This window comes from Enoplosus armatus, chromosome 12 (genome assembly GCF_043641665.1).
Source record: "Enoplosus armatus isolate fEnoArm2 chromosome 12, fEnoArm2.hap1, whole genome shotgun sequence".
NCBI lineage: Eukaryota > Metazoa > Chordata > Actinopteri > Centrarchiformes > Enoplosidae > Enoplosus > Enoplosus armatus.
This window is the reverse complement of record NC_092191.1, coordinates 16,965,277-16,981,537: the sequence shown is the minus strand read 5'-3', so window position 1 is coordinate 16,981,537 and position 16,261 is coordinate 16,965,277. Positions and strand designations below refer to the sequence as shown.

Genomic DNA, 16,261 nt, shown 5'->3' with positions numbered 1-16,261 from the left:
CATTTTCAAGATTCTATGTATGTTTCTCTGGATTACAGTAGCCTGGTTTTTATTCAAGGGTCGACCCACCTCATTCACTGCACAGCAGTAGTAGTAGCAGCTCATGGCGTCGAGGCGCTGTGCATTGAGAAAAACAAGCTGCAGCGATAACCGGATAATGCTCTGAATTTAGGACAAAGCAGCAGTCGACTGGAGGAGCAGGCGGGCTGCTGCTAACACACAGCCACACTCTCTTTTCTTTTATATCAAAAATCTCGCTCCCGCTGCAGGCAGTGCTGGTGTCGGCGGAGCCGGAGTCACATTTTTTTTTATGTGCAGGTTTGATAATAATAACACGAGCTGTGGGTTATTCCCTTCAGTCGGATGCGGTAGCAATGCTGAACTGGGTGCAGTTTTGGCAAGGGTTCAAGTGATTAAATTAAAATAAAAAAAGGCAGTGAGTGACAGAGGCTGCAGTAAACTGAGGGGGGAGAGAGGAAGAGGGGGGGGGGGGGGGGGGTCTGTCGAAGAAATCAAGTCAATAGAAACTGAAGTGGAAGCAGGCGTTTAGAGCTCCGTGGTGACGTCACTGCTCCACATTGAGCCAGTAGTAGAGAGGCAGCCGCGGAGGTAGAGAGAGGAGCGCCGTAGTAAAGTACACACCGACATGAACTTCTCCCTGTAAAACTTCAACGCTGCTGCTGTAGAAGTCGGGAGAAGACGAGTTTCTGGGGGGTTTTTTCTCCACGAAGGGAACTTGCTCTTTATTGGCTTTTTAAAAGGGAGCTGCGGGGAAAGCAGGAGAAGAAGACACATTTTGGGTTTCTTTTCGGGGGGTCGACGACGAGCGCTATGTCGTCCGCGGCGGTCGCTGCTTCTTCCAGGAGGCAGTCGTGTTATTTATGCGACTTGCCCCGCATGCCGTGGGCCATGATCTGGGATTTTACCGAGCCCGTCTGCAGGGGATGTGTCAACTACGAAGGAGCAGACCGCATTGAGTTTGTCATCGAGACAGCCCGGCAGCTCAAGAGGGCTCACGGGTTTCAGGAGGGCAGGTCTCCCGGGCCGGGGAAGTCGCAGCTCTCCGGGAAAGAGATCCAGGCGATCAACCACGCTGCGGCGGGAGACCCCGGCTCACGGCCGCCGCAGCCGCTGGACCGCTACCCGCTGTCCTCCGACCGCCCGCCCAGGCTGGGTCCAGAGTATCAGTCTGGCAGGCAGGCGAACGGTATCCCCGTCCCCAATGGATTTCCCAAGCCTGACGAGCCTCCAGAGCTGAACCGCCAGAGCCCCAACCCGCGCAGGAATAGCACGGTCCCCCCGAATCTAGTGCCTTTGGTTAACGGGAACATGCCCCCGGTGCACGCCGTCAACGGTAGACCGGGACAGATGGGGCTTTCCTCCGCACTGGCGGGCGGTAGTCCCGCCGACATGGGCAAGAGACCCGCCTCGGTCTCCAGCACCGAGCACGACAGAGAGGTGAAGGAGAAACACAGACCGGACAGCCTCACGCCGGAGATCTCCGAGAGCCACAAAAACAGGGCAGACGCGGACTGGATGGGCAAGGGCAAAACGGTGAGGGACCTGATGGCTCTGCACACCTTCGACAACAGGTTCAAGAAGGACCATGCGGCCATGCAACAAAGGGTCATGGGCTACGAGGCCAGCGCCACGGCTTCCAAGTCAGGTAAGCATCCAGTAGTGTTTACATCCAGGAATACTCTGTTTATTTTGTGCAGTTTCCACATTTATCAGATCGTTATTAACCCCCTGGAGCCCGGGAACGGGTTAATCATGGACACATGCTAAATATAGTATCATGTCTGCAGGATTCTAGTTGCATACATGATTTATTTTCTCATCTGTTGTTATTATTGTTTCGTGCCCTGTGGTGCAGCGTGGAACAGCAAAAAAAAAAAAAAGACACCGTCTCCGTTGCAGTGTAATTGTTGATCGTTGTCTGAGCTGTGCAACTCAACTGTTTTGTTTAACCCTTTCCTGCCTCCAGACAGAGGAAAACACCCCCGGAGCATGAAGAGAAAAGCGTCGCCTGAACCAGAGGGAGAGGGGACAGCTGCCAAGCTCAATGGAGATGGACAGCAGTGGTTACCACCACCTACTGACGGACTGAAAATGCCTCCAGTTCCACAGCCAAGCTTCGCCTCTCCCCCCTCCACGATATCCCCCCACTCCCGCACGACCCCACCTGAGGCGGCCCAGAACGGCCAGTCACCCATGGCGGCGCTCATCATGGCGGCAGACAACGCAGGTGGGAACAGCTCTCCCAAGGACGCCAACCAGGTCCACTCCACCACCCGGAGGAACAGCAGCAGCCCCCTGTCGCCGTCCTCCATGAATCAGAGGAGGCTGGCGCAGAGAGATGCGTCTGGTGCAGGCACCCCCCACGTGCCAGGCATGGACCAAGTGCACCCCCAAAGCATTCCGGACTCCTCGGTACCCGGCAGCATACCCCTGTGCTGCACGCTGTGCCACGAGCGTTTGGAGGACACACACTTTGTTCAGTGCCCGTCTGTGCCTTCTCACAAGTTCTGCTTCCCGTGCTCGAGGGAAAGCATAAAGCAGCAAGGTGCCACGGGTGAAGTGTACTGTCCGAGTGGAGAGAAATGTCCCCTGGTTGGCTCGAACGTACCGTGGGCTTTCATGCAAGGAGAAATCGCCACCATCCTTGCAGGAGACGTCAAAGTAAAAAAGGAGAGGGACCCTTGATTTTGTTTGAACACTTCTTTGGGGAGGGGAAGCAAAAATATGAGTATAAATATATAAATATCACATACATACCATTCAAACAAACTAACGGACTTGTACATATTGGACCCAAGGGAAGAGTATACTTCGTAAACATGGTTGTATAATTTTTGATTTTTGAATACATTGTGTTTCTATATTTTTGAAGATAAAGGTATGTACTCATTATAATGGACTACGTTCCTCTTTGTTGATGTTTAACAAAATTCTTGATGTACTTCTAGGTCTGGTGGCAGTTCCTGTTTAACGTAGAATGTGACTAATGCTACTCTACGAGCACTTGGCAAAAACTGAAATGCTTTTAGCTGTACTTGTATGCACTTGTTTAAAAATTGCCAAATACAATTTCTGATCTTGTATGAACTTATTGTCTGAGCTTGCTTCATTTGAGTGATTAAGTTGCACCAGGACTGTGGAGAGGTGACGAGATAGATACAGCAGGCTTGTTGTGACGGCTCAGGAGACTTGATTTACGCTGCACAACATAAGTAGGCTACTGTTCCAGGCTGCAGGACGGCAGCCTTTCTGCACACATGCCTTTTCATGATTCATGGAAAAGCATGGCCAGGAAAAGAAAAAGAAAAAAAGAAAAGGCTAGGCACATTGTCCCAAATTTGCTCCACTTTGTGCTTCACTGAAACTGATTGCAGCGTACAGAAATAGGTGCCAAGTCATGTTCAGTCAGCTGGAATCTGTTGAGTCAGTAATGTGAGAAAGTGCATGATTGTCAACATGATACCATAGTGTAACCACGTTGTGTAACCACGGATTAGGACTTTTGCTGAAATGAACCACTCTGAATAACATTCTCAGCTTTTATAGTGGCGTAAGATATTTTCAAGCTTGTATGCAAATTGTCTGACATTTTCGAAGGTTTCTTTTATTTTAGACAAACCTGTTATTTTCAAACAGCCATGCTTTTGATTCACTAAGCAGCCGACAAATCACAAATTATGAATAAAATCAGCTTTACAAACTACTTCCAAGCATGAATTAGGTACATTAGCACTGCAGCAACACCCTCTTTACTTTCAGTTTTAGCCCTTTTGTGCCACACTCTCACTGATGCCTCTACATTCTTCCACATGCTAAGAGCACATTTCTGCCTGGGTGTGCAACGTGTGCTCTTTCAGAGTAAACAATAACGCTGTTGCTGGCTGCCTTACATACCAGCCTCGCTCTGTAGCCCTTCAGATGCAAATCTGATTGTTGCAGATTCATGGCAGCACGACCATAAAAACTGCAATTCTGTCTCCGTAATGGCGAGTAGGCAGCCAGACTCATCTCTGCAAGCAATGAACGGCTCATGAGCTCGTTCAGTGGCAAACTGCAGTTAGTGTGTCTGCAGAGGAGAAGCAATCTTGGGACTGTTTTTTTTTTTTTTTTGCTCCCTCAGACAAAGAAATGTCGCTGACACTGCACCAAGCCCGAGCACTGACATGGAGATTGATATCTAGCAGAGAGGTGGACTTGGTGTAGTAGGCAGTTGCGTAATTATTTGAGACATAATCTGCTTCCTGCGCATGTTTTACAAGCTGTCAGTGCGAGCCCCCAAAACTCAGCAGAGAGCACGCATCCAACAGCAGATTGTTTTTCTTTTGGGTTATTAGATGCCAACAGACGGCTCTTACGTTGCTGCTTTATTCTGCTTTAGTTGACTTAAATCTGTTCATCAACTGGGGCTTTATTGACCTCGCTGCCCTGGCAGATGTGTTTTAAAGGTATTTTGGGAGCCACCTCCAAGCCGTAACAGGGATTACCCGCTCTTTAATAAGCTGCATGGTTTCCTGATTAACTGATTGATTCATAATGTTGAATGAAAACATAGCCTTTGTACCCCACTGTTTAGCCAACTAAGAAGGGCATGGACAGGTATTGTCCCCTAACAGAGCTCTAAAAGGACAAAATGAACTCCACAAAATGTTTAGAGCAAAAACCAGCTTTTACAATGTGTTTTGAGGCTGAATAGCTTTTGACTGACAGAAACCTGTTTTTCATGGGTGCGCATTTTGAAGACAGCTGTTTGTTTATAGTCCTTTTCCGTTCTTTGGAAAGTTATCTTATCAGTTGGACTTTAAATGCAGCCCAGTTTGATAAAGGGTAACACGTTACTGTGCTCGCCAACAACACACCCACTCCATATTCCATTTTACGAACTGTTTTTTATTAGTCGGCACTTTGACGTAGTTGTTCCTTAAGGCAGTGCACCGGGAGCCAAGAAATTGCCACATCTGACAACCTGTAACCTGACTTGAAGTATGATGCAACAACACACACAAAAGAACATCTCTCTCCCTGTAAAGATTTATCACAGCAGAGCCAATATCTGTTTGTTCAGTGCGGACTAAAATAGCCTGCACCGTATCTAATACAGTGATAATGTGTCTCTGGAAGTGGCTCTGTCATAACACAATGCTCTGGCGTTGCATGGTTACCAGTGGAATCGGTGCACAGCAGATGCTCCGCTGCAGCACGTCAATTCATATGCAGGAGGGGAACATTACGCAGAGATTTCAGTAAACAACCAGCTTGTGAAGGCAAGGTCACACAGAGTTGATGGCAGAAAGTTCAGCTTTCATTTTTATGATTATATATATATATTTTATTTACACTACTCGAGTGAGACATCTCCTCTGTTTTCGGTGTAATCATGCATGAGCCATTTGTGGTTAATGACTCACAGGCTTTCATTTTGTTTTCCTTTTATGAACCTTCAAGGATTTTTAATGTTTAAGCTCTCTGCTTATGAGACAAACATTGTTTGACTTTGATGTGCTCTTACCCTGGAACCCTTTTATGGGAAACCTAGTAAGACGTGTCATCTGAGGCTGAGCCGGGTGAAGTCCAGGTGAAACTGATATCACCTCAGGCAAAGATTCATTTAGATTCTTTATGATAGTAACTTCTGTCTAAAGCTACGGCACAGTTCAGCTTACAGTCATGTAGTTTGCAGGATTAGATCCAAGTATTTGACGCTCCAGCTGTGAAATATCTGTCCAACCCAGACCCTTTATCAGGCTGCTGCAACACATAGCCTAATCAATGATCATAAAATCCCTCATTGGCTGTTTGATTGATTTACTTGACACATTCTTGTTAATCAAGCTAAGTGAAAGTCAATGACAGATATGTGACGCAGAGAGTCTGTTGCCTCCCTGCCTCTCCTTTTAATGATTAACTAAACTGTCGGCTGGTATGCAGTGTTACACAAAGATGTTGATGTGATAGTAGAGCCATAGCTGGGTTGGTCAGAGTTCATATTTGTTGTCTTTGGAGCATGTGGTGCATTTTTTTCTAGCACTTCCCAGTTTAGATAAGCACGTGTTTGATGTTTCTGGTTGAATTACGCTGCCTTAGTATTGATAATATGAAGAAATACTCCAGTAGTCTATGAATAATTACATTTATAGACATTCACTGAGTTAGAAAGAGCAGTTAACCGTAACACTAATGCTGACAGCATCTACGTTGAAGAGCAGTATAAATTCTAATCCTTAGGCATTTCTTTTACATTAAAACGTTGAATATGTTCCAGTGGGCGGGTGGAGGGAGGGGAGGCCTGTGTGGGAGACAGTGAAGCACTCGACGTAGCCAGCTGTTTCACTAATGATTCTATGTTTAGCACAATAAATCAAAAGGCATGCTCGTGCTACTGTAATCCCCTGAAAGCGAGCAGAGACAGGGACGCGCCAAAAGGAGAATCTGGTCCACATTTCTCCGCTCCCAGTATAACTGATCCGCTTGGTTAATTTTAGACCTGTCAGGGAAAACAAGGTCACAGCAAATGTTGTATCGAGGACACGCTCGGATCTGCCTCTTTTTTCTTCTTTTCATCAATCAAAGTTTCCCTTTGGAGTTGGGCTTGGGCTCCTGTGAGACTAGTAATGACGGTTTCTCGTCTCAGCACCGGGGGAGAAGCTGGAGATCCAACCAGCAATTAGGAGGAGCACAGCTGAATCCGCAGGATGTGTAAAATTTCCCTTCTGATTCTTGGCTTGGTGCATAGAGGGGGGTTTACATCTGACTGGTCTGGCCCGTTTACCGTGAAGGCCTGCAAAGTTAAGATGATTACAATGCTGAGTGCCAAATTTGTGTTCTCTCAGACTGGTATGAGACCCAATTACTGCAAAAGGCCTGCAAATCGTTTGGTGTTTTTCTGTGCTGGAGTTCAATGAGTTTGAATGTTTTTTTTTTGTATAGCAGTTCAGCTACTTTCTATGTAGATGATCAGCTAGAAACAAAAACAGTGTCTTTCAGAGGTCACACAAACAAAATGCATATTTTCACTACGCTTTTAAGATATTTTTGGAGACTTCTTTCCTTTTCCTCTCACTTTGTCCTTTATGTTTGTCTCTGCATTTCTTTACAGATACTGTCATCATACTTTGTGAACCAAATTTTCTATTTTTTTTGCGATCTAAGATCTGTGTCTGCTCTCCCCCATCCTTCCTTTTCTCTCTGACTGGCGGTTACGCTCACACTCTCGATATTCCTGTATTCCTTCTTTCTGCTGTGGTGTTGCTGTGAATCAAGTCTGTGAAATGGAAATGAGGACTCTCTCACTCTCAGCCTCCCTCTCTTTCCAGACATCAAAACGAGGCTATGCCTCCAATGTTTTTCTCAGATCTTGGAGTGCTGCCAAGTCTTATAAGTGGAGCAGAGAGAGAGAGAGAGAGAGAGAGAGGTGGAGGAAGAGAGGGAGCAGAATGCAGAGGAAGGAGAGGGGGCGCAGGACAAAAAGATGAAAGCAGAGAGGATGAAAAATGAACAAGGGAAAGAGGCGACGTGAGAGATGAAGACAAAGCATGGGACTGATCCAAGAGCATTTGGGCTTTTTCTCATATTATAGCCGAGCCCAGCACAATCCCTCCTTTTTCTGCTGAGCAACTACTCCTAGCTTCTGGCTCCGGATCAGCTGATAAGATGGCGTGCTGCTACTATGCCAAATGAAAAATAGGAGGCGAGAGAGGGGAGTGTTATCTCCTGCAATTGTGAATATTCGGTACATAACAATATGACTGTAGAATATAGCCCACGAGGTGCTTCAAATTTACTCCATTTGTGAAATTTGTAATGTAAAAATACGGCAGCAGGTTTTAACAGCTACAGACATCCAATTGTGTTAAACAAAAAGTCATGACTTCCCTGTTTCTCTGGCTGAACTCTACCTTCCAGACATGTATTTTGGGCCTGTGGGAGGGGCATGCCAGTCACAGTAGTAAGATGCTAGTTGCCACCTCTGACATGTGGAGCTAAAGTTAGACTTAGCCGTCAATATGAGCCGCGCTAAAAGTAAACATGTGAGCAGCTAGCACAGCTCTGCTCGAGGAGGATCCTCAGCCAGCTGCTCTGCTGTAGACTTGCGGCGCTTTGGCAAACAGCAAATGAATTACAGTTCATCAACATGCAGTGTGTACTCTGAAAGACAGTGAGCCAGACCTTTTCAAAAACACTGATGCGATCACAGTGATTGACTGTCTGTTGGTGTGTTGCTCAAAAAAAACGGGCTGTTTTTCTCTGTGTGGCTGGTGAACGGGCTTTTGGCTGAGCTGTCAGCTTTGTGGTGGTTGTGGTGTGTGTGTGTGTGTAAAGGCATGGGGTGGGGGGATGGTAGCAGGTGAATGTCTGTCCCTCTTCACCCTCGAGGTGCTTGTTTAGTCAGCTGAGAGCCTGGATTCAAATGGATGTGATGGCTCGTGAGGGCCATCTGTGCACAGCCTTTTAAGCTGAATAACGACACAAAGCCCATGTAGGGAAGCGCAAAATGTGCCTGAAATCACGACACAGAGGTTAAGCAGATCATTCCAAATAATGGGTTGGTACAGAGATTAGGATGAAAAGGGAACATAACAGCTACAGTGATATGATGTAGTGAAATATTTAAGCTGACCATCTGAACGCAAACTGCCTCCATTTTGCTGGTCTGCGCCTGTGAAGGGCCTGACGAGGGGACGGGCTGGTGGGCTGATAAATGGCTCGGTTTTTGGGGCGTCTCAGCAGATCTGTGGTGATGTATTACGGGATGCTCATTTCCTCCTGTCCCTGTCTGTTCTTCACTCGCTCGCTCCTCTGGAGGGCCTCGGCCACGGACGATTATCGCTAGTTCAAGCTGGGACACGGCGCTCAGTGTCTGCATGCAACGGAATAAGCTGCCTCCACCACAACCACACAATTAAACTTTCACCATCGCTTTGCCAAACAACAAAGCGCCCCAAAGAAATGTCTGAGACAACTTTTATGTGCTGCATAAATCCAGGATTCCCGAGAGATCCTCAGTGTGTTGTACGTTGCCTTTCATCTCCTTGAAGGCATACAGTTGTCAGAAGATAAGAACAACTCTTAGATATTCTGTCACTTTTGTTTTTTATCTGGGAATACGGCGTGTGTACATGCCCACACACACACACACACACACACACACACACACACACATAAGCACATGCACACTAATACCCATCCACAACCTCGCTGTAGTTTCTTTGTATGTTACATAACTGTGAGTGGGAGCTATTTCTCCTCAGAGTGCTAATGTTGTTGTCAATCAAGGCTTTATAGTGGCAGCCACCGCACAATCTCTGCAGAGGCAGAATAAAGCTTTTATCGCCTTTGTTCGCTCTCCCTTGCCAGTCAAAATGTTCCATTCTCTTGCTTTTACCTCCACCTCTTGTTCCTCCCTCTCTTTGTGTCTGCGTTTGTTGGAAATAATTTTCTCGAGAAGTGTTTACGTTGTCTCCCAGCCATGGAACATTTGAGTTGGAGTTAAGGAGCGTGAGGAGGTCAGGTCAACAGAGAGAACAAGCAGGGCCTGTGTTTGACAGGTGTGGGCTATTATTGGAGCCGGCGACTTCGAGTGTATTACACAACTGTGTCGCTCGGACAGGTTTATTTAGACAGCTAGCAGAGCCTTCGGAGTATCTGATAACTCGGGCAGAGCATGTCACAACAGGTGTCGGAGGGGATAATGGTACAGTAAATAAGAGAAGGGTTTTTATAGCTCAAGGTTGATCTCAAATTTGGAGAAAGCATTCCCGAATTTAATTCTGTGGTGCTGGCACAAAGGCGATCCAGTCGGTTGGATCCAACAAAAGCACACTTGTATTTAACCATCATCAAATAAAGTATGCTAATGACAGGTTGTGCTTGATATACTGTATACATGTCTGCTGCTCTGTAATGATATAATCACAGAGCAGAAACAGCAGCCGTTCCCCTCCCTTGTCCTCCTCTTTGGCTGGAATGTGCAGGGGGAGAAAAATGATCCAATGTCATCCAGAGTGATGGAAGCTTCTCTGTTGAGCCAGAGGGATATGTTCAGGGGAGGGAGGGAGGGGGAGGGTGGCGGAGGGGGGAGCGGATATTTCTGGTTGAGTGTGAGTTTGAGTAAGTCCGGGCACCAAGCCAAGCATGCCGATGGAGGGGAAGGGCGGGGCGGGAGGGTTTTGTAGAGAGAAAGACGAGAGATAGAAACCCTTTTGGGCTGGCGCACTGTCAGCTTCGCCAGCACACAGCTGCTTCTGGAAAATTCTGCACCCTGCCCTACTAAACCACCAGGCATGATATGAATAACAGGAATGGCCTAGCCGTCAACAGCGGATACTTTTTCTTTTGACTTGGGCCTAACAGACTGGTACAAATGCCCTGGCCTTGCACATAGTGGAAAAATCAACAATGAGGGGGACACCGGGGCACAATGTGGAAATGAAATCCCGGGTTTAGAAGGCTTTGTCTGGACAAGGACGCAGTTGACACAGACCCTGAGGGCTTTGGAAAAGGCTATGTAACAAAATGCCAACTGATGTGTTTTGATGGGGTTACTTGTTCACCAGCCAGTCACTAATTGGAGAGTAAGAACCCACTAAATTGCTTTCAGTCAGCATACAGCTTTTGCAAATTTCCCTTCCGAGCTGCATGTGTCATCTGTGCCCTCATGCGAAGACAGCCGCAGCAAAACAAAGCCGGCAGTTGAAAAGGCACGTACTGGCTGGCATGCGTTGCTATGTTTCTAACATGACCAGTCAACACTTGTCCCGCGCCTAAGCACAGCCTCACCAGCAGTGTGTGAGTGTTACTCTGCAGATGAGATAATGCTAGCCCTTATCCATCCATGTGGTTGTTAGCCATGCACAACCCTCCATGGTGTTGACATTTCCCTGCCCAACCTGTCTGTACACATAGGGCCACGGAGGCTCCTCTCAGGCTGTCTGTATCCATGGCTGATAAAGAGGTGAGTCACCCGCTCATCTATCCTGCTCTGCTCCTCCTCTGCCCGGCAATACTCTTATCCTCAACCCTCGTCCACAAGGCCTTATGTGTACATCCAGCACATGGTGGATTGTATGAATAGCAGCGACCGCGTGGCTCGCCTCTGACACCTGACATTTTCATGCCCCAGCAAGCCGCTGATACATTTGGCGCTTGGCACGCATTCCTCTCCCGGGTTTATCCATCTGTTGATGAAGCCCAACCCCCCCAGCCGCTACTATGTTCTTGTAACATAACACGAGGCTCGCCTTTCCCTCTATTCATCTTAACATGCGAGCGCTGCATGGCACAGACTTTGCCCCTCCCTCCTCCATGTTTTTCTCTGGCTCTTACTCGCTCACCCTCCCCGTCGTGCTGTCTTTCTTTCCCTCACACACACACACACTACACAATCCTCCCAAGTCATTAGTCTTCAGATTGGCATTCAGCTGGGTCTCAGAAACCCACCAAGATGGAGAACAAAAAAGTGAGACGGGAATTGCGTGAAGCTGGAGTGATAGTGCTGGCAAAAGACAGAATGTGAGATTGTGTGCAGGCAGGGGGCTTCCTGGCTGCCTGCCAACCTCCAGCAGCAGCAGCACTGCAGCATGTCAATACGTCCGTTGCCAGGGAAACAAGGAGAGCACACACAGCAACACAGTCCATAGAAAACTTTATCGTTACAGCCTTTTCTTTCCAATACAAAATGCTCAATAAAATTGTACTGCTCTCCTGTCCAGCGAGGAGCCTCAACAGGAGGGTCCAATGCGCACAGAGTCCAATCCAAACCCCCCTATGCACAGGAGCCTCAGACAACCAGTAAGAGTGCAACAACATGGATATGCTGCCTCACTGGCTTCCCACCCATGAACACTGACAATTGTGTTCATTTAACGCGTGATCAAAGATCAAAGTATGGCTACTGGGGATTGATTTTGGGTCTTTGCAGTAGTGGTTTAAGCCCTTAATTGCTTTCATAGACATGTACAGGTACTGTTTTTGAAATACTCGGAGCAAATGCGAGAAGCAGAATGTTGTTCTTGGTGGCCATGTAGACTCTACATAGAAAACTCAATAATGTCTTTGAGATAATGAATACATGTAACTTTCTCATTTAAACATGAGTCTTTTATGATCAAAATATGTCCTTCTTGGACTTTGCAGGGTGTGAATCTCTGTGTCCTCACTGCACATGTTATCAGGTTGGTGATTGTACCCTGCAGCAAACAGCTTGGCTGTGAGTTATTACTAGCAGGGGTATACTCCTCCATCAGGCATTGTGAAAGAATGACCTCAGATACATCAGGCAGAGCGGTGGCTCTGTTGCAAAGTCACAACTTGCAACATAAGTCATGCGTTTTAGTCTGTTGAGCCACAAAGTGCCACAGCAAGCTAATCAGTCTGTCACAAGCTGTGACCTTGTTCAGAGCCACCTTCTCTGTCTCTTTGCGCACACTGTAACGCTTTTTTTTTCATTTAATAGTGATAAAGTAAAACATATATATTTCAGTGTTTCCTTTGTGCTGTGATACAATCTGTCACTCTGGAACAGCCTGTATTGTACCCTGTTTAAAGCACATACTTTGAAACACAAGCTGTCTAATGTGACCTCAGCAGGAAACTTCTATCTGTTTATCTCTCTGCTTGTCCTCGGCTCTGTCTGTATTGTGCTTTTTACTATTAGGCCATGATTTACAAATAAATGAATGAATACAACATGAATTAAACTGTGTATCGTGTGACAATATGTTGTAAAATATGTTTGAACATAAGCCGTTAAATGCCACTGATTAACTTACAAACTAATAATACTGATTACAATACAATGAAAGCAGATTGTTTTCATACGTACATATTACAGTGTCTTTTTCATTGGGGTGAATATTTGTGTGTAGCTGAAGGACAGCTAAAGGACAACTCTGTCAACCACACCTAGCCTGGCACTCTTATCCAAGCCTGGCTCCGTCTGTGCTCGTATCACTGGAGGGGAAAGGGGGTGTGCCAACTATAGCGCCTTAGTACTTTTCAGAACTCTATCTGTGCCTGTGAGTGGTCTAACAGCTGCTGCTGCAGTGTCTGAGCTTGCTCGTGGATGCAGATGAAAGTGCTGATGTGTCCTGTTATTTTGGGTTGTGTGGTGCCCTGGAGGCCAAGGAATTTTTGGAGGAGACCGGGCAAGATTGTTGGGAGGAGGGGGGGTGGGGCTGTGCCCAGAGGGGATCTTAGCATAGAGTTTCTCCCAGAATGCAATGTGACCCTCATTGTCACATGGCGCTGTGGGAATCCTGAGGGGGTGTGGAATTGCTGACAGTACCAGGCTGAGCGATGGGCACAGAAACGAGTACAAAGATGGATGTCTCTGATGATTGGCGGTATTTCTGGCTGTCTTTTGTACGTGCAGGGAGGGGCTGCTGATGGCCTGTCATGCTCTAAGTTTTACACATTGTTTGATCCAAACGACACTTTGTCTTGAGTTGCAAAGCCATTCTCAAAAGAACTCACCTCCTCAAGTGCATTTAGTAGTCCAGTTCGCACATGATCAGCAGATGGAGTTTGAACTTTGAAACTGAACTTTTAAGCCAACATGGAGGAGAAGACACTACATTACCACACAAACATCTGATGAAAATCATGTGATATGATCGAAAGCCCCAGACAGTTACTAAACAGCTGCTTGATGGACCTGGAGGTGAGATTGTCATTTCATCTACACTGTGATGATATCATTAAGAGTGTTGTATTAGTCTTTTATTATTATATCAATAATATAGTATATAATAAATATAATCATATATATTATATTATAGGTATATTATATTCTATCTATATTATGTCATAGTAGTACAAGGAGCAGTAAACTCCTGTGCTCCTGTGAGTTCAAAAGTATGGCATTAAAATTACTATAATTTTATACTAATGTTTGTATTATTATAATGCATGACATTATAAAAGACATAACTAACATGACATTACCATCAGATTTACGAGTCAAGACATTCAGAAGAGCTTTTTTGAAAGTACAGTTCCATCTCCAATCAGGTGTCATTCTGAGCCATAAAAATAACAATATATAATAACCAAAATATGCAATACAAAATAACAATGACAATATAAAAGTGCCTTTGTGTCCTTCAGTGGTAATACTGGCAATATTAATAGATAATATGAAACTTTATTCCTGGTTAATTAGGAAAGTTAAAAACCTTTTCCATTGTGCACCAAACCCTGAGAATTAAAGGGGCCCTCTGGAGTTTTCTTGTAAACAAACGTTATGTTTACATTCAGTGTTACTCACCAAAACGCATTGTGTGCATCCTTGAGCTCTAACAAACGCGTTGAGCATATTTCTCCCTCATAAAACATTTGCAAAGCCAATTTTTTTTAAAAAATACCCAGAAAAACATCTCTATGCTACTAGAGGTCTAAAACTCCACAGGGAACCTTTAATAATATTAATGTTAGTAGTATCAGCATTCCAAGTATATTTCTTCTTTATGGGGGACTATTAATTTTCTCTCAGCAGTTTTTAATTTTAAACCAAAACTGTTGCTTCGCTGACCTGTTCCCCATTTATAGTGAGCTCTACATCTGTCCTGCTTCTGCTGCCTCCTCAACTTGTTTCTGTCACGAAAAGTCATCATTGAGAAATGTCGTAATTCTCTTATTCACTCACATTTCTCGATGACGGATGATATCCAAACATTTGACCAACACAGGCATGTTTTTAGTATAGTCTATCACTGCGGCGCTGTTGTTTTTACAGTTGGTATTATTAATAATTTTGATGATGCATGAATTTTAACTCCCTCTTCTTAATCCAATTTACTCTGCATCTGCCTCGCTGCATAACAGCAGCTGCTACATGCCTGCAATGTTAATATCAGACATCATGCTAGCATTACCTAAGTGTTATCATAGATCTTTGCACAGACATACCGCTCCCATTTCCATTCGACTCTCACGTGATAGTAATATTACGGCCCGTTTGGCTTGGCCTGTGAGAGAAAGATGCCATGTCATTTACTTAATTACATGTCGCTCGCGGCTCACACCTTGAAAACGTCTTGATTTATTTGGTTGCCATTCACTGAAAATCGTCTGGGGTTCCCAGCGTCTTCTCGTCCTGTACTTCATCAGAGAAGCCTCGTCCGTGTACAATATGGCACTATATTAATTAAGAAGGATACTCGCGTATTGCTCCATAAATCATTTTCCCTCGCATTTTCATGCTCGATCTAACATTTGCAATTTGCATCTTGTTCCCCTCATAACAGTGTAGACCTCAGTGACGAGGCGGGAGACTTGTGAAGGCATCAGCTTCATTGTCATGTTATCCTCAGAGGGGTTTGACAATAACCTTAGAAGGATGGATAACTGTGCTGACTCACTGATGTCGTTATCCTCGACATCTGGGACATTAAAGAGGCAGTTATGCCGCGTTGAAAATGAAAGTCATGATGCAGATTTCTGCTTCTAACTAAATCCCAAAGAGTCACTTGACATTATCTCCACAGCAGGCCTGTAAAAGAGTTCAGGTTGAGTAGAATAGGACCTATATGTGTGTGTGCGTATTGTGCATTGTGATTTCAGCAGACTTCAGCCTAATTTTCTCCTTCAATCAGCTGACTTTGCTTTCAAAGCCACTTTTCCGGTGACAATATTGTTTGTTATATTATGTGTCAACATTAGTTCAATTCTTTGGAGATCCGAATCACGTGACCGCATGTAGACAAAGGCCCGAATCAGACTGCTTTGTTCTTTTAGCCGTTCATGTGATCAGCACTCAACACCAAAGGGCCACTCACAGCCTCACCCCCCCCCTCCTCCAATCCTCTGCAGACCGACACAGAGAGAGTCTGTTACCAGAGAAACAAAGGTCAGTGTACTGTGTCGTCACATTTTCAACTCAGACAAATCTTGAAAGAGAAAAAAGGGCCGCAAACAAACATCCTTTGTTTTCACGGAAACAAGACACCGTCTGTTGTTGCGCTCTGGGCTATGATGTCATGGTCATGGCTCATCCTCTCTGTGACCTCTGGGCCAACGATTCTCAAATAGCTTCATCAGGAGGCGCACACCAATGAGAGCATCGATTTTGCTCCATTGTCACACCCACGGACCCTCCCCCTCGCATAAACACAAACATGCATGTATTCATCTGATATCACAAAAATAGATCTGTGAGTTCACTGTTCTCTGAATCTGGTCTTTTTCCCAGTGGGAAGCTGAACTACACAGACTCTCTGCTTGCTGGAGCTGCACAAAACTCTATGAT

General features: G+C 45.6%; 1 protein-coding gene across 2 annotated transcripts; it reads left to right on the top strand.

Moving 5' to 3' along the window:
* Window positions 1-530: 530 nt before the first annotated feature.
* On the top strand, window positions 531-3,108 carry irf2bp2a (interferon regulatory factor 2 binding protein 2a). Of its 2 annotated transcripts, none has more exons than XM_070915963.1 (2): window positions 531-1,661; window positions 1,992-3,108. In XM_070915963.1, the coding sequence occupies exons 1-2, from the start codon at window positions 832-834 to the stop codon at window positions 2,704-2,706; spliced, it is 1,545 nt and encodes a 514-aa protein (XP_070772064.1). In that variant the 5' UTR covers window positions 531-831; the 3' UTR covers window positions 2,707-3,108. The 2 variants fall into 2 exon arrangements, with proteins under 2 accessions (XP_070772064.1, XP_070772063.1); XM_070915962.1 differs by having other exon boundaries at window positions 537-1,666; window positions 1,988-3,108.
* Window positions 3,109-16,261: the final 13,153 nt, after the last annotated feature.